This window comes from Oryzias latipes, chromosome 2 (assembly GCF_053564925.1).
Source record: "Oryzias latipes strain Hd-rR chromosome 2, Olatipes_Hd-rR_3.1".
Taxonomy (NCBI): Eukaryota; Metazoa; Chordata; class Actinopteri; order Beloniformes; family Adrianichthyidae; genus Oryzias; species Oryzias latipes.
The window spans coordinates 11,637,245-11,662,238 of NC_136238.1; the positions used below are offsets into that span (position 1 = coordinate 11,637,245).

General features: G+C 45.9%; 2 protein-coding genes across 38 annotated transcripts in view; both read left to right on the forward strand.

Moving 5' to 3' along the window:
* r3hdm1 (R3H domain containing 1) overlaps window positions 1-18,875 on the forward strand; it is a 42,839-nt gene extending 23,964 nt beyond the window's left edge. For 8 of the 37 annotated variants that reach the window (XM_023965437.2, XM_078932309.1, XM_023965468.2 and 5 more), the window contains 21 exons: window positions 423-501; window positions 1,954-2,013; window positions 2,149-2,289; window positions 2,440-2,548; window positions 2,725-2,820; window positions 3,031-3,056; window positions 3,148-3,201; window positions 4,091-4,323; window positions 5,817-6,083; window positions 6,416-6,558; window positions 6,829-6,957; window positions 7,829-8,149; window positions 8,242-8,371; window positions 9,948-10,105; window positions 10,231-10,334; window positions 13,046-13,149; window positions 15,763-15,944; window positions 16,360-16,474; window positions 17,401-17,498; window positions 17,578-17,649; window positions 18,108-18,875. In XM_023965437.2, the coding sequence (XP_023821205.2) occupies window positions 423-501; window positions 1,954-2,013; window positions 2,149-2,289; window positions 2,440-2,548; window positions 2,725-2,820; window positions 3,031-3,056; window positions 3,148-3,201; window positions 4,091-4,323; window positions 5,817-6,083; window positions 6,416-6,558; window positions 6,829-6,957; window positions 7,829-8,149; window positions 8,242-8,371; window positions 9,948-10,105; window positions 10,231-10,334; window positions 13,046-13,149; window positions 15,763-15,944; window positions 16,360-16,474; window positions 17,401-17,498; window positions 17,578-17,649; window positions 18,108-18,110 (2,624 nt within the window). In that variant the 3' untranslated portion in view covers window positions 18,111-18,875. The remainder of the gene's footprint in view (window positions 1-422; window positions 502-1,953; window positions 2,014-2,148; window positions 2,290-2,439; window positions 2,549-2,724; window positions 2,821-3,030; window positions 3,057-3,147; window positions 3,202-4,090; window positions 4,324-5,816; window positions 6,084-6,415; window positions 6,559-6,828; window positions 6,958-7,828; window positions 8,150-8,241; window positions 8,372-9,947; window positions 10,106-10,230; window positions 10,335-13,045; window positions 13,150-15,762; window positions 15,945-16,359; window positions 16,475-17,400; window positions 17,499-17,577; window positions 17,650-18,107) is intronic. The other 29 variants (XM_078932388.1, XM_078932414.1, XM_078932409.1 and 26 more) reach the window with 13 other exon arrangements.
* Window positions 18,876-19,139: 264 nt separating this feature from the next.
* Window positions 19,140-24,432, forward strand: LOC105355813 (uncharacterized). Its single transcript, XM_011484628.4, has 3 exons — window positions 19,140-19,477; window positions 20,510-20,604; window positions 20,675-24,432. Exons 1-3 carry the CDS (start codon window positions 19,273-19,275, stop codon window positions 21,677-21,679), a joined length of 1,305 nt encoding a protein of 434 aa, XP_011482930.1. The 5' UTR covers window positions 19,140-19,272; the 3' UTR covers window positions 21,680-24,432.
* Window positions 24,433-24,994: the final 562 nt, after the last annotated feature.

Below are 24,994 nucleotides of genomic sequence, written 5' to 3' on the forward strand. Positions count from 1 at the left end.
GAAGCAATTACACAGATTCCCACCGGCTTGCAAAGGTGTCTGCTTTCCTCTGTGGAGCAACACCACTGATGAGGCAGCCTCCAATTATAAAAGGCAGACCCCCACAGAGGGGGAGCAGCCTCCCCTGACTCCCACCGGTGCTCCTGTCCTTTCTGCTGCTTTTTTTTTCACCCGTTTTTCTCTTTTCGTCTTCGCCTCTTTCTTTCCTTGAATCGTCACAACCGTGTTCACCTCTGACTTCTCATTTACTGTTAATTTGAAGAGGTAACCGTGTGGAACGTCCTTCTAAGGATGTTTTTATGTTTAGAGAATCGTTTAGAAAAATGAAGTTGTCAACGCTAATTGTGTTCCTCTGTTTGGGGACGTTTTGGATGAAGTGTCTGTGAAGTGAGGAGTCAGGACGGTTGTCTCTTTGTGTTCAGATTCCAGTCAGGACTACACCGATTCCACTGGCATCGATCTCCACGAATTCCTGGTCAACACATTGAAAAGCAATCCCAGGTGAGCTCAGCTACCGCGCTTTCGGTTGACTTTTCGTTGTCCGTCAAGAACCGTTAATCTGCTCCATTAAAACCATCCTGAAAACCAGTTTTAGACTGTTTATTTGACGTATTTTTTGGACTATAAGGCACACTTAAAATTCTAAGGTTTTCTGAAAAATCGAGGATATACTTTATGTATGAATTTTGGTTGTTTTAACCCGGAACTTGGTTTTCTGTGGTACACAGCAATTCAAAATCTGTCCAGATGTTTCAGTACGATTTAAATGAACTACAAAGCTGCCCTGATGGATTGTTGGAGCATCATGGGTACTGTAGTCAGCTACCTGGCGGAGTGATACATACAGTGCTTCAACATAATGAACTGAAAAAGCGAGAATATTGTTTAACACCTGAACTATGTTGAGTCATTGTCAATAAACTTCTTCTCTTTGCAAAAGCTGATTATTGCAGGTTAAATAGGAAGAACAACAAAACTTCCCATCAATCTCTCTGACCAATTGCCTGACTCTTGGCGTCTCTAGGCATTCTGGGTAGTGTAGTCAAATAGAAGTAAATGGGTGTTTTGCTTAATGTCTCCTAAAATCCACTGGATCTTATGGCCCAAAAATACTGTAACCGAAAGAAGGAAATAAAAAGGGTAAAACTGCAACACAAAATTTAAAAAAGTTACATTTTTTTTAAATGTTTTTATTTATGTGGTTGAACTTTAAAAGGGGTTCAATGTATGTGTGCCTGCATATTGGGGTTTGTTTCTTTAATATATTTGTTTTTCTGTCGTGTCTCCTAACTGCAATTTTACAAGATTTGGGCCAGAAAATATCAAAACAACGTTTTGTTAAAAAGCTCCTTTTCAAATAGAGGAAAAGTACTTTCTTCACAGTAAAACTAACTTGAAGGTGCATCAATCAGGCTGTTGCTCCCTTTATCTTGTTATATCAGTTAAGAATCAATTCTCATGTACAGTGATGTCCTGAACCAATGAACGTCATGGGACTTCATGACTTAACATGTTAGCTACAATGTGCTAAAGTCACTCCTCCGTGTAGCCGTGGAAGAGAAGCCACGCCTCCATACGATCATCAAAACAGGTGCAGATCAGTTTTTTTTTTTTGTTGTTCAAACTGTCTGTGCCTTTTTGCATCAGAACTAAATAAAAAACATCTGCGACCACAAGTTTTGTCTATGTTCTACAGCCATTGGGTAAAAGTGAAACACAAGTAAAAAGGTTCTTAGAACTTTCATATTTAACTTCTGTTTAAATCAGTTTGAGGACAGGAACACCCCATTAAAATTTATTTGAAAGAAAAGAGTTGACGCTTGTCTCCTTTAAAGTTTTTGGGATTCATTTGCTCTGAGATTATCTGGATCGGCTCATTTTGACGGTTCCAATAACAAACGTGATCTTCTGCTAATCCCGGATCTCAGATTTGTCTTTTTTTTCTCTCCTCAGGGATCGAATCATGCTACTGAAGCTGGAACAGGACATCCTGGATTTCATCAGCAATAACGAGTAAGACGTTCAGCCTCCGCTCAACAAACACTGAAGCGGGTCGTTTGAAGTCGGACGCCTTTCATTGGATGCTTAAAAAACATTTACCGAATGAAAAGGTTTGGCCTAAAAGGAGAAACGGTGTTGTCTCTGCAGGAGCCAAAAGAGGAAGTTCCCCCCCATGACGTCCTACCACAGAATGCTGCTGCACCGCGTGGCGGCGTACTTCGGCATGGACCACAAGGTGGACCCGAGCGGGAAATCGGTGGTGATCAACAAAACCACCAACACTCGAATGTGAGTCGGCCGGCATCCCATCGGCGGAGGAGGATGCTGCGCTGCCATCCGTCCATGAGGAGGCTGGTTAACATATGCTGCTGTCAGCTTCTGCAGTAAATGAAGCTTTTGTGATTTCCCCCCCCATCTCCTCCTCCTCCTCCTCCACAGACCTGATCAGAAATTCTCCGAGCACATCAGCGATGACAGGGTGGACGATTTTCAGAAACGTTACATTCTCAAACGAGACAACTCCAGCTTTGATCGGGACGACAGCATGGTGGGTTTTTTTTATTTGTCTTTTTTTCTTTTTTTTTCTTTTAGTTAAACCCACCCACCCCACCCTTCACCAAGCTGTCTCTTTCATTTATGACATGTTTGTGAGCGTGGGACAATCTGGCGTCCCTGACATAGCTGCTAAAGACGAGCCTGTCTGTCTGCGTGTGTCCTTGCCAGATTCGAATGCGCTTGAAAGCTGACAAGAGGAGCAAATCGATGGAGGAGAGGGAGGAGGAGTACCAGAGAGCCCGAGAAAGGATTTTCGCACATGATGTGAGAGCTGTTTGTGTGGGCGGCGGGGGAGGGGGGGGGGGGGGGGGGGGGCGTTTCACAAATCTTTGTGTCACGTCTATTCATGTGCAAATTCAGTTGATTTCCTGCTACGAGCCGCTGATGCCGGTTTCCAAAAAATCTGACGCGACTTTAAAGTCAAGATGTGGGTTTTTGTTTGAAAGTTGACGTCGTTTCTCCTTTCACCCACAGGGAGACCACTTCATAATCGACAGAGGGTGAGTGCAACCTTTTGTTGTTTTTTTCAATTTCCTCTGCAAATAAGGAAAAATGAGTCTGGAGTTTTTAACGTCTCCATCCTCCCTTCAGCGCTCTGGATGAAAACTCCTGCCTGAGTTCCCAGCAGAGGCGCCAAATGTTCAGGTGGGTCCGCCCCCGTCGCTTCAGTAGTAAAAACGCTCCAATCGGAATCCCTTCTCAATCGCTCTCGAGCAGCTATGCTGATCTGAGGACAAATTTCTGCCGTCTGAGAAAGAGACATGACGTTTCAGAGCCAGTTAACCCTCATGTTGGTTCACACCAGGCATGCGAACGGCCTTCAAGAACGCGCTGAACGGGATTTCTTGAACAGGGTTTTGGCATACGCTGTTCAGATTGGACTGGAGGTGGCTTGGTGCAAAACGTCAAAGCGGCATCAAAATCTTGATCCAAACCACAATTACTAATTCGTCCTCCATGATGAGATTCCAAAAAGCTGGCACTTCCGAGTCTGAAAAAAGATGCTACCCATGGAGTGTACGGAGCTTGATCTAAGTTCAACTGGTTTAACTTCTGACACGCGTTCAGTGGCTGCGTGTTTTTTTACATGGAGCCCGAAGAGGGACTTGAAAAGTTGCTTAGCGACGCGCGAATGCGAGAGCTTTGACCTCAGAATCATTTACGCGCGATTACGTAGACTTGCGTAGACGGGTCTCCGATTTAGGTGCCGTCGGCAACACGCGCTTAAGCTGCTACTTTCAATGAAAAGTTTACGTAAGCGTGCATTTCCGACTCATGTTCACGTATAGCTAGTCGAATTTTTAGGACCTTTTTTGGGCTCTACGTAAAAATACGCACAGACGTTGAACTCTCGTTGAAAGTTGAAGCTAGCACCATGGGCTAAACATGCGCTTAGCGTGTTCTTAAATCTGCATCACATGCCTGGAGTGTAGAGAGCTTAAGGGTTAAAGCTGAGATGCAAATCACTGAAGGAAACGAATACAAATGGTCATTCTGCATCATAGATGACCAGTGGGAATTCTTTGGTCACCAGGTTACGCGCCGGTCAGTCCGGTGCCAGCAGGCAGAGCAGCTCCGAGACAGACACACTGCCACGCCCCGGCGAGCCGCGGCCGTGGAGTAGCACCGACAGCTCTGACAGCTCCAACCGGCTCGCCCCGCGGCCCGCCATCACCAAAGCCAGCAGCTTCAGCGGCATCTCGCCCGGCCTGATCCGAGGGGACAGCACGGCCAGCAGCAAGAGCACCGGGAGGCTATCCAAAACAGGCAAGGAGAAGAAGAGCGTCCCCTCCTGCACCTCCATTATCACAGGCTCTCAGACCACGTTTACTGTCCTGCAGCAGGTCTGCTGTCAACACTAAGTAACAGAGCAGAGCAAATAAACAGAACGCTGCCAGCTGCAGAACAATGACAGCCAGCAGTGAGGCACTGCTGCATAATGTAGAAGTGTAAGTGCAGCAAAGTGCAGCTGAGATGAAGTTAGCTCAACTGCTTACTCCACACTATGAAACATTTGCAACCCGAGTGGCTGACATCCCAAATTCTGCAGGCTGCGGCAGAGCTGAGCTCTGACCTGCTCTGCTTTCTTTCTTTCTTTCTGCTGCTTCTGTCAAAGCCGCAGTCGTTAAGTCTTTAAGTCTTTAACTATGATTTATGCCGTTTTTAGTCAAAATAAACAAAAAACAGCTGTTGTTTACTAGGGCATAGTTCCTGCAGAGCGGCTGTAGTTCGTTAAAACCCTTGAATTGTGGCGCGGAGAGACCCAGCCCCCTCTTCCCATTGCTGTGAAGTCTTTGGTCAAATCTGATCCCTACTCCTCCATTTGAAAGAGCATTCAAAGGGGCAGTGCTGTCCAAAAACGTTTTTTTCTTAAGGTGTAAGTGCGGTACCGCTCATGTGGCTGTGCTCTGAAGCACAGAAGGCTACATGTACTTTAGAACTTTACAAAGGTTTAAAGCCGATGCTATGAACGTAGATGACCGGCAAATATTGATGATTTCATCAAGGGGTGGTGCCGTCCGAATTCAAAGACACAATTTTTCCATCTCTCTCCGTTTGGACGGTTAAATGTAGGCGTAGGGAAGGAATTTAGATCATTTACACGCTCTACCGCTAGCTTACAGCCCCTCACAATCCCAACCTAACATTAGAGGTGCGACAAAAATGGCGAGCCAAATCGGAGCTATCCAGCCGTCCAGTTTTAGCCAGAATTAAGCGCCGACGAGAAAAACAAAGACTCCACAAATGGATCCGTCAGAATGGAGCGGAGCAGGTAGTTTGGAGCCCGCCCATTGTAGCCTCAACATCATAAATACGATCTTTTTTGAACAACTTTTTGTTTTTGTCTGCTCTTGATTCATGACTTGAATAAATAAATATTTAGTTTTCCTTAAAATGTCATCATCAGAAATGTAAAAAAGAAAAAAAGGGATTTGTCTGTCTTTAAGGGATAAAATATGTTTTTTTTTGTTTTTTTACAAAGATTTCAGGGCGGTGACCCCTTAATAGTCTGGAAATTTCTTTTTAATTTTCTTCGGAAACTAATGTGAGGTTCGAGGATTCAGACAAAATCATGTTTTAGCTCTTTCCATGTTCTGAGTTTAATAAAACCACTAGAAGCCAGAACAGAAGACCACTTAGACATGTAACTGGGTGGAAAGAGCCCTAGTAACCCCGAGGATGCTGCTGTCAGACTCCTAGAGGTTCTCCTGTGAAGGTCAGGCTGCAGCTGACGCTCGGCCTCCTGCCCTTTCCTTCAGGTTCCGAGTCCTGCAGCAGCGTCGGCTCCTCTTCCAGCTCGCTGTCCCGCCCCCAGCTGCCTCTCCCGGCGCCGGCCTCGTCCAGGCCCGGTGTCCACAGCACTCCCTTGATCCACCCCGCCGCTGACAGCAGAGGCGCCGCACATTTGGACGCCACCAAAAGCCTCCCGCCTCACCCAACAGCCGCCGACACAACCAACTACTACGTGTTCCCGCTCGAAGCCTCAGGGATTCCTCCTGGCAGCGTTCTGCTCAATCCACACACAGGTGCGTGAGGCAGCTTTAGGTTTTAAGACACGAAAATGCAGCGAAAAGTCTTTATTTGTGGTTTCCATGAATATTCATGCGTTTGAGGCAGAGCTGCATTTTGGCGCGAGGTTTCGCTCTGTCTGTCTATCAAATGAGTCGTCAGACTGAAGCGAACAGATCGAGATGCAGCCAGCAGATGGGCCGGATCTGTAAATGTTGTATCGTGAGCGCAGCACGCCGTCGTGCAGAGGGTCCAGGGTTGTTCCTTTTGGGGTGGAAGCTCTCCTCAGAGCAGAGTGTCCTCCGCCTTCAGGACCGGACATTTGAATTTATGATTTTCATTTTCTCAGGCAAGCCCTTCGTCCACCCCGACGGCAGCGCCGTGGTTTATAACCCGGCCGGCGTTGCCCCGGCCGCCGGCCGGCTCCAGCAGCAAGGGAAAAGCCCACCGCAGCCACTCCCTGCTGCGCCCCAGCAACACTTTTACCCCCAGGTGAGTGTCTCAACACCTCAAGACTCCACACTACTAACCTCTAAGTCATGGAGACTCAATTCATCTGCTAGTGTTTCCTAACCCTCTGAGACTGGAGCTGCCACGATTGGCTGCTGACGCCAAGCCCCTCCCCCCACAATTTGACCAATTTAAGAGTTAAAAAGTGAAGTGGTTGAATTCAGGGCGATCCACGTCAGCTCACAATCGGAGCTCCCGGCGTTTTCCCGTTTGTCATCTGCTGTCCTTTTCTACATCTTCCTGACTCCTCAGCCGATCGGCGCTGCTCTCCAGCCGTCCTCGGAGACCTTCCACCCAACGATTTCCTATCCTCTTCCTCCTCCTCCTCCTCTTCACTCTTCTCAGTTCCTGCCCGTCTGTTCTACCCAACAATACACAGTGGTACAGAACCCCTTTCCTCCGTTTTTCCTTTCCACCTAAATCATGTAGTTGAAGGATTTTCCATCACTTTTGTTTGAATTATCCAAAACCTCCGCAGTCTGAGCTCCACTTTGATAGATGTGTTTTAGCATTTACCCTGTTAAAACTGGATTTATGAATGAATTAAACTCCAAAAGAAGGAAAACTGGGCACAGTAAAGTCATGAACTGCTACTTTGAACCCTTTTTAGGCACTTTGCCCCCATCACCGGGCGGTTTTCTGCAGCAAAAGGTTCAGCAGGAGGCTCTGCGCTCATATGTAGATCACGCATCCGCTTAACCTCATTTCTGACCTGGTTTGAGCGAAAGACATGCCTCTGCGGCTAATTATGCTTCTGGAAAGTTCCATTAATATTTAATTCATCACCAGATGTTAGCGCTGCATAATCCATGACTGAAAGCACAAGTTTTCCAACAACGTGTCAGAGACGACCCCCGGACCAGCGTTCGCCGCTGACACGGATGAATAATTCACTCGAGAGTGGACACAGATCGGACGCAGTTTGTTTAAACCTTGTTGTGTTTGGACCAAATTGGCCTTTAGCCTCAGAGAAGGAAAATAATTAGGATTTAGCATGATTTTTTTGTTGAATAGGAGTTAAAAATAACGGTAGTTTCCATGTTAAAACATTAGAATGGCAGCAAAAAATTTTAAGCTGAGGTCATTGATAAATCATTGCGGTTCTCTGTGGGGGGTCAAATGGAGGCGTTTATATGGCGTTTGTCTTACCACACCTTAATATCAAACCTTTAAAGTTATAGTTTTCATCCAGTGAAAGCTCCAGCTGTTGAGGTTTGTCGTGTTTCACGCCACACACGTGTCTTTCCTTCAGCCTGAAGTCCTCAGTGCCCAGTTCAGTCACATGACTCTGGCGCAGCAGCCGCCCGGGGACGGCGCCGCCTCTACCCCAGAAGGCCGGCACTATCCCCCCATGTACGGCTCCCACCCGTCGCCCATGGTCCTGCAGGGGGCCGCGCCGCAGCAGATGACCGGCTACATGGTGGCGGGCCCATCAGGGGGCGTGCCCGTCCAACTCCCGGGGCAAGCCCCCAACCACGCCTACCCCAGCTCCAACTCGGCGGTGTTCTCCGCAGCGCCGCTCAACCAGCCGCTGCTCCAACAGCACACCTACATCCAGCAGCCGGTGCAGCAGGTGACCCACCCCTCCCACACTCGTGCTGGGACATGGCGTCCCGATTTTTGTTTTCCTGATGGTTCCCCTTCACAAATCTTTGCTTTCTCCAGCAGATTTCCTCGTGTTACTGCGCCTCGGGCCACCATCCACACTGCTCCCATCAGCAGCAGCACTACCGGCCCCCCACCAACCCCCCGCCCTACAACTGCCCGCAGAGCCAGAACCTGCCCCAGCAACAAGGTACGGTCGATTTGTGTCAGGACGGAGGGGCAGCAGCCCACACGCGCCACACAGACGCCGGCTTCCTAATGGCTCCTTTGATTGGTCTAAATCCAGTTCAAAGTCGCACGCTTGGAGAGCAAACGGCAGCGGGTTCCTCTCCTTCCTCCCGCCGCGTTCCGCTCCGAACGGAAACTACAAACGATCTGAGGGAGCTTTGAACCAGCCGCAGACGAATCAAAGCGGCTTTTAATGAGTCAGAGTCTCCGCCGCTTCGTGTTGTTCGGGGGGGAACGCTCGGCCTCGCCGTCTTGTCATGGTTCATATTTGGAAAAACGTTTCCTCTTTGAGCTCTCGGACGACTCCCTTTGGTTTCTCACAAAAGGGCGCCGGCCGCCGCGGCTCAACTCGAGGACAAACGTTCCTCTTTTTCCACCGTGTTTTTGTTTCTCGTGCCGGTTCAGACGTCTCCCTGGGAGTCATCCACCAGTTTATTGAGTTTCCCTTTCCTTTCTTCCTCTCCCACGACACGACCTGAGGTTGTTAGCTGTTACACACACACGCACGCCGCTCCTTAACTGCACGGAGCTTCTTCCAGTTGTGGCCCGAGCTCACGGCGCCGCCCATATGTCTCTGGAAATGGCTGCGGCACAGTTCTGTCATCTGGAAGCCGCAAATGTGGCGTCCCCCGCTGGGAGACCGGGAATCTGACGCGGACAAATGAAGCTGACCCACAAAGGCGAAGAACGGCCATTATTTCTGAAGGAAGCGGCGAGGAAAAAGTGCGACTTTGTGCTAACTCCAGAAGGCGCCGAGGCTCTGTGGGTAAAGCCAGCCCGCCAGTGGAAGAATCGGTTCACGCTTTGATGCGAAAAAGTGTCCAAGGGGCGGGACGCGGGGCCGGGACGCTGTCTGAGAGGCCGCTACGAATCTCACAGTGAACCGGTCTCTTTTCCCGCCCCTCACTTCCATCACCTTACGGGCGTCCGCGCCCGCAGCCCGCCGGAGTGGAATGGCGTGTGATATCGTTACACGCTGGCTGAAGGAGGGTAAAAATAGCGCAGCCTGCTGGTTCCTCTCTTTCATTGTCTCCTTGTACTTTTGTCTCCCAGAGCAGCCGCCTGTAAAGACACCTTCACAAAAGGACGTCCTCTCCTTTTGTCAGCTGCTAGCTTTGTGTGTCTGTGTGTGTGTGTGTGTGTGTGTGTGTGTGTGTGTCACCAGGGAAAGTATTTCCAAATGTCTCTTTTTGTCACCTTGACATTTAAGTGTCTGATTTGCCTCTCGCCTGCGGTCGGGAGCCGGCGCCGCCATTTGGAGCGCGTCTTTCCTTCGTCTTTAGTATAATTGTCTCGGCCCTCTCTAAATGGGTTTTTAATAAGTACTGTTGGAATGAGATGTCTCATTGAAGAGTTTTTTTTTTTTTGTTCCCCGTGGATTGCTGCTCGCGCCGCAGGTTGAAGCGGCTGCCAGCTAAATCAAATGTATTGACTTTCTGGTTTCTCGCGAACCCAATCGGCTGCAGAGTCTTGATTTGTCGTCCCGGTTCTGCCATCATCCCGCTTCATGTCAGGCCTTTCCTCTCGTCTCTCCTCAGCACAACAAGCCCTGATGCCAAACCCCGCCTCCAGCTACCAGACCGTACTGGGCATGCAGGCGGCGCCCGGCCTCGCTCTCACCGGCAACCAGCAAAGCAATATGGCCAACCAGGTGCAAGGCATGATGGTCCCGTACCCCCCAATGCAGTCCTATCAGGTGTTTTACAGCATTCTTTTCATTCAGAAAACAAATGTTCAAATTAAGAGCTCGAAACCAAACAAACGTGGATTCAAAATGTTAGATGCTTTATTGAAACCAGCCGCTTTGCTTCTGTTCCTCAGCAGTCGTACCAGCAGCCCATCTTCGTGTCCTGCCAGCCCACCCCGGTCGCCGGCATGCAGCCCTGCTACAGCCTGCTGCCCCCAAACCAGCACACCACCATGAGGTACCACTGCTCCACATATTCCCCTCAAACCCCTCCAGAGCCGACTGTAATTGATGGGTCTGGCTGTGAGCAGGAAAATGAGGCGGTCAGGCAAAATTCTCTGGGGTGGGGGTGGGGGACTGAGTTGTGGTCTTCAGTCTGCCGGAGCAGAAACGATGTTTGCTGCTTTGCAGAAATTCAAATTTGACCTTTTAATTTACGCGGCGAGTGTTCAATATGTGTAAAAAGTGAGACTATTATCCGGGCGGTTTCCTTCGTAATTATCGCATTCAGAGCCCGACTCCTGTGGAGTTATGGGCCAAGCAAGACGCCGGTCGCTGAATTCATCATTGAGCCAGCACAATTTTTAATTTGAAAATGAAAGAACCTTTTTTTTGTGTGTGTGTTTGTGTGTGTGTGTGTGTCACCATTTGGTAGAATTGTCTAAAACCTTTTTGTATTCTTTGACGCATTCTTTGACTGCTGTTATGGCGCAAATGTAAGTACAGCCCAGATCAAGGTCTATACTAAAGGGCAGTTAACATTTTAGCAATGTTATATTTATGTATGCTTATATCTCTTCCTGTGTGTCTCAGTGTCCTTCAAAATAAGACGCTATGACGAATTATTTTGTTATAAGCAAACTATTCTGTCCATTGGGGTGTTGGATGATGAAATTTAGGGATGGTCCCTTTCAGGTTTTTTTTTGGTCCCCCATCTGATTACGGTCTGTTAATACATTGCTGATAGTCCCAATCGGATACTTTAATAAAACTTTTTTTTTTTTTTAAAGCCAGATATAGAGGTCCAGTTTGATCCCTATTTTTATTTTATTAACCTTCTTTTGTCATTTAACTCTGAAGTAGCTTCAACAGTCAAGCTAAAATAGTGCAACTATTAACTGGGAAAAACAGTTAACGCAGTTTCTGGACTATAAGTCGCTCTAGAATATAAGTCGCAGATGCCAAAAACTGCGTAATAAAGGCAAAAAAAATCATATACATGTCGCACTGGAGTATAAGTCGCACTTTTGGGAAAAAATTATTTAACAACATATTGGACCAGATAATGGAATAGATAACAACAACAACAACTGAATATATGCACATTTCACCTCCATAACCATTTTTAACTTCATGAAATCCTAGAGGAATTAAGTGTCTAGTCTATCAAATCACTGAATCCATTGAAATCTTCATCTTTTTTGTCTCTTTTGAACAACTCTTCCAAGACCGGCGCTGCTCCTTCTGCGTTCTGTCAGAAGCAAATACTGGTAGAGCGCTTGTCAGTGGGAAAACGATGAACACGTGAGCCTATCAGTTAGTAAAAATAGGTGATAATTTGTCATGTGAGAAAGTTTGGTGACTGTAGCTTTAGGATACTATTCAAAATTTTTTAACAATAGAACTCTTATCTTCATTAAAACTCCCTAAAAACTAGAGACATGGAACTGGAATGATTAGTATTCATGACTATCTCATGACAATGGAACCATTTATTCTTTTCAGTAGCATTTAAGGCAATATTGATGAATTTATTAATTTATTTTTTAATATCCTTTCCCAGAGCTTGAACTTTTTAGACGGTCCCTTGGCGGCCGTCTCTCACTCACATCTTCTTGTCTAATTCTCATTAAAAATGGAAACAAAAGCTTAAAAACAATCTTTTGCTTTTTAAATCGTGGATCGATTTAAAAATCGTGAATAGAGACGCTTGCTGGCAGTTCAAAGTGTTCATTAAAGGGCTTATTGATCCCGGATGTCCCAATCCGTGGAAATCTTGCTGACTTTGCCAAATGTTTTAGCGCGCTCCCTGCTCAAACAGCAGTGAAGTGTCACCACCCGTTCATGATAGGCAGACCTGTAGAAGAGTATTCATGAAACACACAGCACTGATCGTAATAAGGAGAATAAAATAAATATCCGATCCCTGATCGGGATTCAACGTCTGATTGTGTCAGAAAGTATGTGATCGGTTCCAATTTCTGGATTGGGACAGTCTTAACTAAATTTCAGGTTTTTTTGAGACGTTTCTTCCGTTTTTAAAGCCAAGAAACAAAAATTGGTTTAAAAAAAAATGAAGCTATTACCAGGAATCTTGAGCGTCTGGCTGAGGCTTTAGCGGCGCTCCTCTGCTGCTGCGCTGAAGTGCCGGAGCGCCGCTCATTATAGCTGACTGATAGAACTGGTTCACGGAGAGCACAACGTGCCATTAATTTGTACAATCAGCGCCGACACTGCAGACTACAGGGTCCCGAGCGGCGAGCGCCTCCTCCAGAACAATGCACGCACACACGGGAGGGGAGAGGTCACGTTCTCGCCGTCCCAGCTGTGATAGCCGGCGCCTTTAGCGGGGCGGATGATTTATGCGGCAGCGCTTCGAACGGCTCCGGCTTCTCCCACGAGGACCAACTGTCCACCTGCAGCCTGCTTCTTCACCAGCTGGATCCCAGTCCTTGCAGGGGGCGTGCTCACGGAGCTCGGCGCCAACCGTCCAGATGGACTTCAAGTAGAGCCTCACATTTAATGCCCAGCTGCAGCGCTAAGATCTCGCACCTCCTGCGGATGCGCCTTATGTCTGCGCGTGTTCCTCCAGGGTTCCAGCCAAACTTTCATTTATCAGCTTTTTCTGCTTAATTAAATCAACCCTCAGAAGGAGGAACGGGACGATAACCGGGCACCCTGAGCTCTGCAGGTTTTCAGAGTCTTCATTCCTTTTGTCCTCCTTCGCAGCTCCACTGTCAGCTTCCTCCCTGGACCGGTGATGGAGCAGCTCCAGTTTTCCCAGACCTCCTCCCCTTGCATCTCCCAGCAGCATCCCGGTCAGCAGTACGCAGGTACGAGCGGCGCTGCTTTCAGTCGACCTTTCCCATCATGCACCTGTCAGATTATTTTCACAGATTCAAATTTAGGACTTAACAAGATGTTTGAGCCTTAAGGCCCGTACACTCCGGGACGAATATTCGCCAGGCGTTATTCGCCAGCGTTTTTCGCCACGTTTTTTGTGTTCACACCCAGGCGATTTTCGCTGACGATGAGCCGAGCGAACATGCAATTTCCTTCCCTGACATTAGATGGCGCTTAATGTAAACAGAAATACTCTTGTACACAAGGTGGCGCTGCGCAACTTTACGATTCTTAAAGTCGCTTTTCACTCAGAAGAAGAGAGCAAGTATTTACGCGCTTGTCCGAATAATACAAAGAAAACATGAATATTTCAAGCATCAGTAGCTCCAACTGGTGCTTGGTTCGGGGATATTTTAGAATGTCCGTCATTATTTCTTCGCGGCAATGTAGACGCTACTTGGCGTCTATCTTCTTCGCTGGTATGTGTGCTCAGCAAGGCAGTTTTGTGTTTGAGCGCCCCCAAGTTGTGTTTTACTGTAACTTCAGAAGTTCCAGACACGTGTGCAAAAGCGCCGTTCTCATTGGTCGAATAGATTTCGACGCGACGCGTCGAAAAAAAAAAAACGAACCCGAGGCGTTTGTTTTTCTTTGGCGCTTGGCGTTTTTTCGCCTCGGTGTGCACACTCACATTGGTGCCCTTTGTTTAGTCACGAGGCGTTAAACGTCGGCGAAAATCGCCGGCGAAATTCGTCCCGGTGTGAACAGGCCTTTATTCACAAGAACCGTCCGCATCAGAAACAACAGGACACTAATGAATTCATTTTTAATCTGGATTAAATATCCAAGCCCTCCTGAGTAATCTGGAACAGACTAATGAACCTCATTTAACTCAAAATGTGTGTTTAAGTTCATTTAGATTGTTTTAGTGAAAATGTACTTATTTTTCTGTTGCTGAACTCAAACCGCAAAAGTGATTTTTTTTCTGTGTTTGTCTAAAAACTTTCACTCTGGTTTAATTGGAATTAAACAAACCTCCTGGCTGTGACATTGTGGATGCACTGCACTCATAATAACAGGTTTAAGCCCAGAAATCCGAATTTGTAAAAAAAAAAAGCAACCAAATCATTCACTGTGATGACCAAACAAACATATGTGATTGACAACTAGAAGTGTCAGGAGCTCATGTTGACTAAGGACTGTCAAAATAAAATAAACCCCAAAAATGAGGAAGAAAACGCTTTCAAGATACTAACAAGATACCAGCAGACAGTCTCTGATCTTCACCGTTGAAGTAAGTGAGAAGTCAAACTGCAGAAGGAAGATGATGTCATACACAACACCTACATCACACACATGAGACACATTTTTATCACAACACTTTCTCTGCTGGGAACTTTATTACAAATAATAAAACGTTTGAAGTAAAATTCTCTATGATGGATTTCTGCTGAGACACAACACTTCCACTTCCTCTTTGGAGCTAAAAAGTGGAGCCAAGGAACTTCACTGTATCGCCACTAGGGGTTTATTACAGAATCGATCCCGTTCACTTTCATGTAAAACAACTGAAAAGAAGCAGACGTGGTTAGAAATGTGCAGTTTTAATGATCGGAGGCTGAGATGGGGGGGTTGTGGCTCCTAATTTTAGACCCAAAAATGCCCCACCCCCTTTTTTTAAATGGCATCAATTTTTCTTTTTGTTTGTTTGATTGATTTTGGCAAAGTAGTCATTAGTACCAAGCTGAAAAACTGGATTCACACAAGCTTGACAAAGATCAAAGGGTCACATGATCACAGATGTATCAGCCCTTTACATACGATTACAATAAAATCATAATTTTTTTTATAGCCCAATTCTGATCATCTTTTGGTCAATCATAAAAGGGTTCTAAAAGTGATCTTTTAATTATAGTTATGCCACTTTTAGCCAAAATTTAAAAACCTTTGTTGTTTTCTCTGACATAGTGTCTGGCAGGAGTTCTTTAGGTGGGACATTTGGTGTGGAGCAACCCCGCCCCCCTTCCCTTCACCATTCATATTTTCTACGTCCCCAAATAAGCTCTTTCTTCAAACCATAGCTTTCCATCTGCCCTTGATTCACAACGATTTCAAAAAATAAATAAACTTTAACCTAAATTGTCTTTATGGATGCCCTCCATCATCAGAAAAGATGGTAAAAACACTTTCATAATCTGTCATTTTAATCCTTATCTCCTTATTGGAATTAGGGTCCCCCCCCCCACAATTCATCAGTGGCTCGTCTTTGTTTGAACTGAAAGCAAACAGATCAATACATGGAAATATATTCCATAGTTTCAGCTGATGACTGACATTCATGTGGTAATTAAAGCACTGCAGGGGGGATTTTTGTTTTTGTTTTTTCGTTTTGTAGGAAAATGGTTAAGTTTAACAATCGCTCCACTTAAAGGGTACTTAGTCAGCAGCTAAGGGTGTTTCCGCTGATGAGGTGTGTAGCCGAGCAAAAGTGCTGAAGAGGAGCTTTAACTGCCAGTAATGAGCTGATGAGCTCATTTGAATAAATAAGCTCCCCGCGTTTACAAAATGTCAACAAACACTTCAACCCGTTTTGTCTGCGCGCGCAGGCCTGTTGCCCCCGGCGCCCGGCGGCATGGTGATGCTGCAAATGACGGGGCCCCCCTACCAGCAGCACCGAGCCCCCTCCCCCTGCCAGAGGAAGCCTGCCGGTCACAAGCAGCCAGGGCCCGAACAGCCGCGCGGCCGCAGGCCCGCAGAGATGCCCCCGCCCGCAGACGGCAACGCACAGGTACAAGCCCCGACAGGCGTCCTCCCAGCGCCTCCGAAATGTTAATTAACGGCGCTTGCCCGTCAGGAAGGCGGCGCCAAAAACGTCCACTAGAAAGCAATTTAGGAGCTAATTTACTTTGGCTCCAACCGCCGCCTCGAGTCCAGCTCCTTCCAGGCGGGTTAAATGTCGGCCTAAATAGGCTCAGCAAATGAAGCCGGCGCCGCCGAAACCTGAAAATGAGGAGAAAATGGTCGTCTGCATCAGGGCGTGATGGTACATTAGTGGGACTAATGTGGATGGAAGGCTACATTAAAGCAGCGACTGGAGCAGCAGAATGACGCTGTGTTTTAGGGTTTTTTTTTATTTTCCTGAATGAAAGTGTTTGTGTTCTTCCTCGCCTGCTCTCTCATCACCATTGGCGTGTTGTGTGTAGAGCAGCCTGCCCTCGTCCCCCGCGCTCACGCCTTCGCCGTGCCCGCCGCTCAGCATCAAGGGCTTCCCGGTGGTGTCCCACCAGCTGCCCCCTACTTTCTGCCACACTGGACAAGGTCAGAGTCACGCCATTGACTGTATATGAGAAGTGGACTGAGTCACACTGACTTCCAAACAGGAAGTCGGAAGAAAAAACTACCCAGTAATTCTATTTGTCAGAATAACTATTCTTGTCTGCTACTTTTTTAACATGTTATAATTAATTTTTTTTTCCTATTTTATTTATAGTGCAAATTATTCAAATTATGCTGGCTAATCAGATGCCTCACATCAAACATTCACTAGTTTGGACAGATTTCGCGTGGTGTGTACTTCCAACAAGCTCACTCCTGATTGATGAGAGTGGTTGTCACAGAAACGTCGGCTCAAACTACGTTCACCACTTGCAATGAAAAGTCTCTGTAAATGCGTACGAAGGCGCGTTATGGACTCCTCCATTCAAATCTCTCACGTTCATGCATAGCTACACCAGCTTTTACAACCATTGTCGGCCTTCACGAAACAAAACACGCGGCCGTCAAACGCACGTCAAAAGTGAAACCAGGTCAAAGTTCTGATGGGAAGTAGCAAATGGACGGCGTCCGCTTTTAATTTTACGGAAGTGCCAACCATTTGAAAATTGATCATGAAGGAGAAACCGGACGGAATTCTGTGACACCAAGTCTTTCATACGAATAGAGCTGAGAAATATTTGCAAGATTTGGACTGCCTCAAGGTTTCACACCAAGCCTTTTCCAACACGCACTAGCATCTGGAAGGATAAAAATGCGTCACATGCCTGGTGGTGAATGTATCATCAGACTGACTTGAACCAAGACGTCGTCTAGTTCCAATATGTCTGTATCGCGAAAAAAGGACAACAGAATTTAGTTGGGGCAAACAGTTTTCTACGGTGACATCACTTGGTCCAGTTTTCCTATACAGTCGACGGGTCACGTGTGCAATTTCTGCTGGATGTCGTGCTAATTATGTCTGTTTCCAGGTGAGGCGCATTACTCCCTACTGGGCCAACCAGTTCAGTACAAGCCCTCCATCAGAGGACCGCTGATCCACGCCACTCACATGGTGACCAAACACCAGGTGAGAGAGGTACCTTTTCCAGAACTCCTCTCCCCCCCCCTCCAAACCCCATCCTGAATGCACGCCGCCCTCTCTGCAGGGCCCTCTGGGAGTTTGGCGAAGCAGTCAAGGGAGGAAGGCCAGCAGAAAGCCTTTGTCTTCAGATCTCAGTGTGAGTGGAGCGGGTAACGGGAAGGCCGGAGGGAGGCTGGAGCTTAGCTGACCGCCGTTCCACCCCAAAAGTGAAATCTGGCATCCAGCGAAGCGATTCATCACCCGGAAATCCAGCTGTCGGCTGGCAGATTTAGCAGACGGAGTGAAATCACGTTTTTTTTCTTTTTCCTTCCTTTGGGTTTGTGGACGTAATCAGAATAAAATCCAGACCAGGCAGTGTTCACACCTGCTTTCTCCACCGAAACCTGCTGATTACTTCAAAGGTCTTTGCGATGTTCAGGTGTCAACAATTCCTCCTTGATAATCACTTTTTATTATAGCGAGAACTAAGTCCAAGTAAGGATTTTTAAGCTTCAAAGCCAACAGCCGCGTGTTATCTCAGCCTCCCGATGGCGCAGCTCTGACTCCTCTCACCCGTGACGACTGTTGTATTGACGCTGTGATGTGTGTCTGCAGTGAGCAGTCACTTCCTGGAAGTGACACCTCCTCCGGAGAGGAGGGGGGGGGGGTCAGCTGCTCTGACTCCCGGCGGCCCCTGGCAGCGCTGCACAAAAGGGGGGGCGAATCGATCGGAAGGAGCCCTCGGACCATCAGCGGAGATCCTCGGCCCGCCGCGCTCCCCTCCCAACGCAACACTCACAGCAGGCCCCGGGCTGCCTTTCATTTCAGAAGCAGACACAAAGGAGAGCCGCGCCGCTGCAACCGGGCCGGCTCATCGCTGCTAAGATCTGTCTCTGATCTGTCTCTGTCCACAAGGGAGCAGACGTTTGAAAATGAATGTTTACTTTTAGTTTTGTTTTAGTTTCTTTTTTTTTTTTTTTTCACCGGCCAAAAAGTTTGTGCAGAGAGCTTTGAAAGGCCCCGCCCCCCCCCTCAACAATCTACCTTTTGTGTTCTGGAGTTCAGTTGCGTCTCACTGCGGTGACGGCACCAAGCAAACGTAGACGGGATGCATCCAAAGCAGCCCTCTCCTGTCGGGTGAAACCATCCTGCAGCTGCACCACGAAACACTGAATAATGGATATACTACCTGAATTATTTAAGTCACCATTGAACACAGTGAATGTTGCATTTGCACTGAAATGACGATCAACGTGAAGATTTGATTGGTGTCGGACCGGGTCTGGATTTTCTTTTATTAACCCCCTCATACCTGTTTGTTGCACTCGGCCAGGCCACTTTGTTTTATATATTAAATTAAAATGTTTATATGCACAAGAAAAATGCAATGTCACTTCCTCTTTTTTGTTTGGTGGGTGGGGTGATTGGATACTGTGAATTGTTCTCTTTTTTTTTTTTCGTTTTTTCTTTAAATTAAATGTTTGCACACAGACTGACAGCATTTTTTCAGGTTTAAAAATAACTAGTTATTTCTTTAAAAAATCTATTAAACTAGTTTTAAGCAAAAACAATATTTTGTGGAGATTTTGTCATAAACCTATAAGTATCAATGACAACTGGTGAAACAGAGACATCTAGCGGACAGTGGTAGTTACTGCAGCTTAAATAGAAAGTGAAACCTCTGGCGAATGTTTGTAGCAACGGCGCACGTGCGGAGAAGAGAAAAAAAAAGCGCGGTTCCTCGGAGTTGAGGCGTTTGACGTGCTCGAGGACCACGGTCATGGCGGGGGCGCAGCAGTGGTTGGATGGCCGCCGGACGGTGGTCGTATCCGGTGTCCCAGCACCGCTACCCCCCAGTAGAATGGCCGACAAGCTGACTATCCACTTCCAGAGCCGCCGACGGAGTGCAGGGGGGGACGTGGAGGGGGTGACCTACCCCACCGACATGGACGGAGTCGCGTTCGTCACTTTTGATCGAGCTGAAGGTAAGCTAGCACGCGGCTAACACGAAAACTAAGTAGGTGTACGTAAAAACGAATGTTTTACAAATATATTTAAGAAAATAATAGTCTAAACTTAAGAACATCGAAATTAACTCATCGATATCTAGAGCCGGAACCGAAATAACAGTTCAGATTTGCAGGGCGTTGTGACGTCACAAATAGGAAAATTAGCATTTTAGCTAAAACTTTAAGTGTAGCAAAAATCTTTAGAAAAACTGATAAAAATCACATTAACAGTCATTTCATCAAACATTTTTATATTAACAAGAAGAAACCACCTCAGTGATGATAATTTCGTCTGTAAAACTAGAAATTAGATTTGAATGCACCATTGATTGTGCAGATAATATTGTGCAAAACGGTGAAGTTTTGAAAAGTAAAGAAACGATAACTTTTTCATGATTTAGTTTTCCTTCACACATCTTGCATATTTTTGCCCTACAACTACATTTGAATCATTAATTCTATTTTATTTATATAGCACAATATTAACAACTGTCATCTCAATGGGCTTACACTCCAAAATGTTAAAGTAAAAGTGCATAAACCAAAACTAAACAATATTTCTATGTCTTGCTCTACTATTAATTGTCTTTATAGTTTATTCTGTCAAAACTATGGCAAAGTCCCAATATTATAATTCAATTTTAAAACAATTACTACTAAATAATAGCTCTGCCCACCACTAGGAGGCGATACCAAAACATTCTTGGTGTTTTTTTAATCGGAAATATGCAGCCTCTCTCATGTTAAATACTGTGTTCAGTTTACAAACTGTTGAATTGATGCAATAAAATGCAATTAGACTGTATCTAGTGTATTTTATTAGGCAGTTCTGTCACAGTTTGTTTCTTTTTGTGTCGTCATGGTGACCACTTGTACACTGAGCTGTGTGAATTGTTTTCTTCATGTTATCCGTAGAGTTTTTTGTTTGTTTTTTTTCCTTCCTGCGTGTGTGCGTTGTCACTGGGAGTCTGTTTGAGACTGAGGAAAACTTGTGCCAACTTTTGGCAGATGCAGCAAAGGTGGTGGAAAAGGAACAGCAAGTGATGGAGGATGAGGAGTTTCCTGCTGTCTACACCCTCACCGTGTTTCCCTTCAGCACAGACGTGAGTTAAAAACATCTGCCGCCGCCGTCCCTAGAGGCCGAGCGGTCACAGCTGTGTTTGTGTGTTGCAGGTGTTTCTGTACGTCAACAGCGCCACGGTGGATCTCTCCGTTTTTGACGATCCCGCTTCGTTGATAGCGCGTCTTAAGTCTACTTACAGATCGATACGATTCCAGCGTTTGCCCCAGCAGAGTAAGGTCAGCATTGAGGGGCCTTTCTATGCGGTCAGGGCTCTGAGAGAAGACCTCACCGCGAGGGCCAACAGCCTTAAACCCTTAGCCCAAAGCGCTAGTATCAACTCAAACGTTAACATCCCAAACTTTTCCTCAAAGCTACAAGTTCCTGATGAGACTTTGGGTGCAGTGGGGGAGGTGGTGGAACAGCTGACTGCTCATAGGAGGCTTGAAATGTCCACAAACTGTAGAACGGATGGATTACCCTCCAGCCGTAGGGAGGTGGTAGGAGCAGAAACTATGACGAGGACGGCGTCCTTTTTTGCTGAGCAAGAAATGTCAGTAAAACCAAAGAAACTCACCAATGCTCCTTCAGCCGGGACCAAAGGACATTCCAAAGTGCCAAGCAGCCCCGTGCCATCTGAGAGGGGCCGTTCGCCAATGAGGGACCCGAAAGGCGCCGGAGGGCGGCGCTCAGATGACGTAGACGACATTTGGGTGGATGAGTACACATTCAAGTACATTAAAAACTTCCATAAAGAGCACTTGGACAGATGCCTGACGGGTTTGGACGTCTGGGAGGAGCACGTGGAGGGAAACGGCCTGGTGCGGATACGTCTGAGGGACAAGGAGTCATCGAGGAAAGACGCCGCCAAGGACCTCCAGACTCTCATAACGTCTGAGCACGCCAACCTGAGAGTTTATGAAATCTCTCTGGACCAAACGCAGCTGCGCTCTAAGAGACAACTGACTAAATTCTGCGAGGACGCAGCCTTCCTGTACCAAAATGTTCTTTACCTGCTCGAGGAATCTTCTATTAAAGTCATCGGCCCGGCTTCACCATCCTTCCTGTTCCGTTTGTTTTTGGAGGACAAAATACAAATGACATTTCTGGATATTTAGTTAATCAGAACCTCTTTAGAACCAGTTCCTGTGGTGGACCAACTCTTCTGATCACCTCAAGTGAGCAGGGATTTTTTTTGTTGTTAAAACCTAATTCTTTGACAGGAAGTACCCAAACTGAACAGCAGGGGGCAGTAAGAGCCTTTCTTCTTAAGGAGCGAGGCGTTGAAGTGAAGCAATTATGGAGGATGGGTTTGGCAAACAGGGTGAGGACTGGAAGACGAGCGATTGATGTCCCATTACAACCCCCATATCTCCTCACACTGTGTTATCAGATCTGCAGAAGTGATGTTCGATACTGCCTGGTTGAGGGATTTACCTTTCAGATCATGTCGTTCAGCAGATCCACTAATTGATTCCGTTTGTTTAAAAAAAACAAAAAAAAAACAAGCTGCGCCACAATGAACCCACGCCACCTCTCCCGCTCGTTACCATAGGAACGTAACAGAGGAGGTTGGAGACCTGCAGCGATGGGCGTTGTTAGGGGAAGCTCTTGATCACAACAAAAGCATCCAGAAGGACGGTGGGATTCTGCAGGAGAGACCCTTCATCACAGGTCCGCCTCCTCCCTCACAGGCTGTCCCTTTGATACGTCTTAACCTTCCCCCATTATTTGGGTGGAGGGGGGGGCATAAAAGAGGGTCAACGAGCAGAAAGCATGAATATTTTTTTTCTGTGACAGGCTCTCCATCACACTCACGTGCACCCATCATGAACCAGGCGTAATTAGCGTTTTGAATGTGTGGCTTTCATGAGAGGTCACCTAAAATGACGAGTCTTTCAGGGAAAAAAAATGGCCTCCGCGTCACCCGGACACGGAACGCTCCTGAACATCAAGGGTACTTCCAATCCAGGGATCAAATCTGAGTCTCAGGTGGGGCTGAAACATACGAGCACTTCAGAAAAAAACATTCACAGACTAAATGAGAACAAGGTACTTAAATTGAACATGATTATGTACCTCAATATGCAGATGATGGTGTAATTTATTGCTTTAATATGAGCTATAGTTTCTGTGGATCCAACTCTTTTCTGTTGGTTGGACCGCATTAAAAAAGTAAATGATAACAGGAACGTTTTACTTTTAGTATTGTCTTTACACAGAAGGTTAAAGAAATCATTTAATTAAGCCATTTAGTTTCTGATTGTTGGTGTATTCCAGATCCTTTGAGTGCAGTCTAGACTGTTCTCCACACAGGTTCAATTTCCGTACAAATTGTGGTTATTTAAAGCTGAGTGACCTGAAGGCATTAACACAGTAAAGATGACATAAATAATATTTTCTGCTCATGCTACATCACTTTTTAGTTTGCCATTACTGAGCCTAGTTTCCTGTTGGGTATTGTTTTTTACAAAAATTTCATTTTTTTTAAACAAAATGTATACCTGTCCTGTTGTAATGTGCCTCTATGAAGCACAAAGCTTTTCTGTTTGTTTTATCTCTTGATTTTTTCCAAAGTTATTCTGGTAATTTTTATAGACTGAGGAAAGTTCTTCCCCCAATCAAGCTTCCTGTGAGCACCAAAACTCTCACTGTGCCTGACGTTAAATAATTTCAGTCAGACAACTCATGCAGTAGTAATAATATTTATTTTCACATCTTTTAGTTTTGCTTTCACATTCTTTTTTGCTTTCACATTCTTTGACATTCCTTTATGTTAGCATTCACTTTCCTCTAAGTTAGCATTCACTTTTCTTTAAGTTAGCATTCAAATTCCTTTAAGTTAGCATTCACATTCCTCTAAGTTAGCATTCATATTCCTCTAAGTTAGCATTTTGCATTCCTCCAAGTTATTATTTCGCATTCCTCCAAGTTAGCATTTCGCATTCCTCCAAGTAAGCATTTCGCATTCCTCCAAGTAAGCATTTTGCATTCCTCCAAGTAAGCATTTTGCATTCCTCCAAGTAAACATTTCCCATTCCTCCAAGTAAACATTTCCCATTCCTGTAAGTTAGCATTTCACATTCCTCTAAGTTAGCATTTCACATTTCTCTAAGTTAGCATTTCACATTTCTCTAAGTTAGCATTTTGCATTCCTCCAAGTTAGCATTTTGCATTCCTCCAAGTTAGCATTTCACATTCCTCCAAGTTAGCATTTCGCATTCCTCCAAGTTAGCATTTCGCATTCCTCCAAGTTAGCATTTCGCATTCCTCCAAGTAAGCATTTCGCATTCCTCCAAGTAAACATTTTCCATTCCTCCAAGTAAACATTTCCCATCCCTGTAAGTTAGCATTTCACATTCCTCTAAGTTAGCATTTCACATTCCTCTAAGTTGCCATTTCTCATTCCTTTTTGATTGGCATTACACATTCTTTTAGTTGGCATTTCACATTCCTTTAGTTTGGCATAAGACTGTGCAATTCCATGAGACAAATTTCCATAAACTTTTGGGTAATAACTACCCCTAATGGAGCTCACAGGTGGAGGCCGGGGAGGAGGGTGGGGCAAAGAACGCAGTGCTGCAGTAAAGAAGGATGAACAACTTACACACCTGGACTTAAATAGGATGCTGCACAGGTGATTTGATTAACTGACTCGCCCTAGGGGAGTGGCCTAAGCAAAAGCCTGCCTGAGTTGACTGGCCGAAATGCTCCCAAGGTCGCTCACTAAATCAGTTAAGAAAAATTAATGGTTTACATTCTCAGACATTTTTCCACGTACTGTATTTCCAACAGGCTTAGAGTGTTTGTCATTTTATTTTTGCTCTTTATCGTGTCTCCAATGTCTACCAAATAATAAACCATTACCTGTCAGTTTTTGTCGCTGTGCCCCTGAACCTGAATGTTAAATAATGCTTTAGTCACTTTAGGTTTTTTATTCTATTTCTGCAGGGTAAAAGTAACATGATTCAGGTTGTGCATCATAATTCTGAGCCAGCAACATGACGATGTAATAAATTATAATAGATTAACTTTCTATGACTCTGTGGTAGCTTCAGCCATCCTTTTATGCAGTAGTCTGCTGGAGCAGCAGAAGCTCGGAGAGAGACAGGAAGAGACTGAACAAGCTGGTCAGACGGGCCGGCTCTGTCCTGGACTGCTCCCTGGACTCCATGGAGGAGGTGGGTGAGAAGAGGATGTTAGCCAAGCTGACATCAATCATGGACAACCCCTCTCACCCACTGTATCAGACTATTTCAGACCTCAGCAGCTCCTTCAATGGCAGACTGCTGCACCCATGATGCAAAAAGGAACGCTACTGCAGGTCCTTCATCCCAGCTGCCATCAGGCTGTTCAACCTCAGCCTAGGCAAATAATTTTAGTTTTAGTTTTGTATTCCACTGTACAAAAAATGTAAATATACAGATGACTAT

Excerpts from the sequence above, each read along its gene's own strand:
- LOC105355813 (XM_011484628.4), top strand. The coding sequence starts at position 19,273 with ATGGCGGGGGCGCAGCAGTGGTTGGATGGCCGCCGGACGGTGGTCGTA. Across the intron at positions 19,478-20,509 it reads CACTTTTGATCGAGCTGAAG|ATGCAGCAAAGGTGGTGGAA; the intron begins GTAAGCTAGCAC and ends AACTTTTGGCAG. Across the intron at positions 20,605-20,674 it reads TGTTTCCCTTCAGCACAGAC|GTGTTTCTGTACGTCAACAG; the intron begins GTGAGTTAAAAA and ends TGTGTGTTGCAG.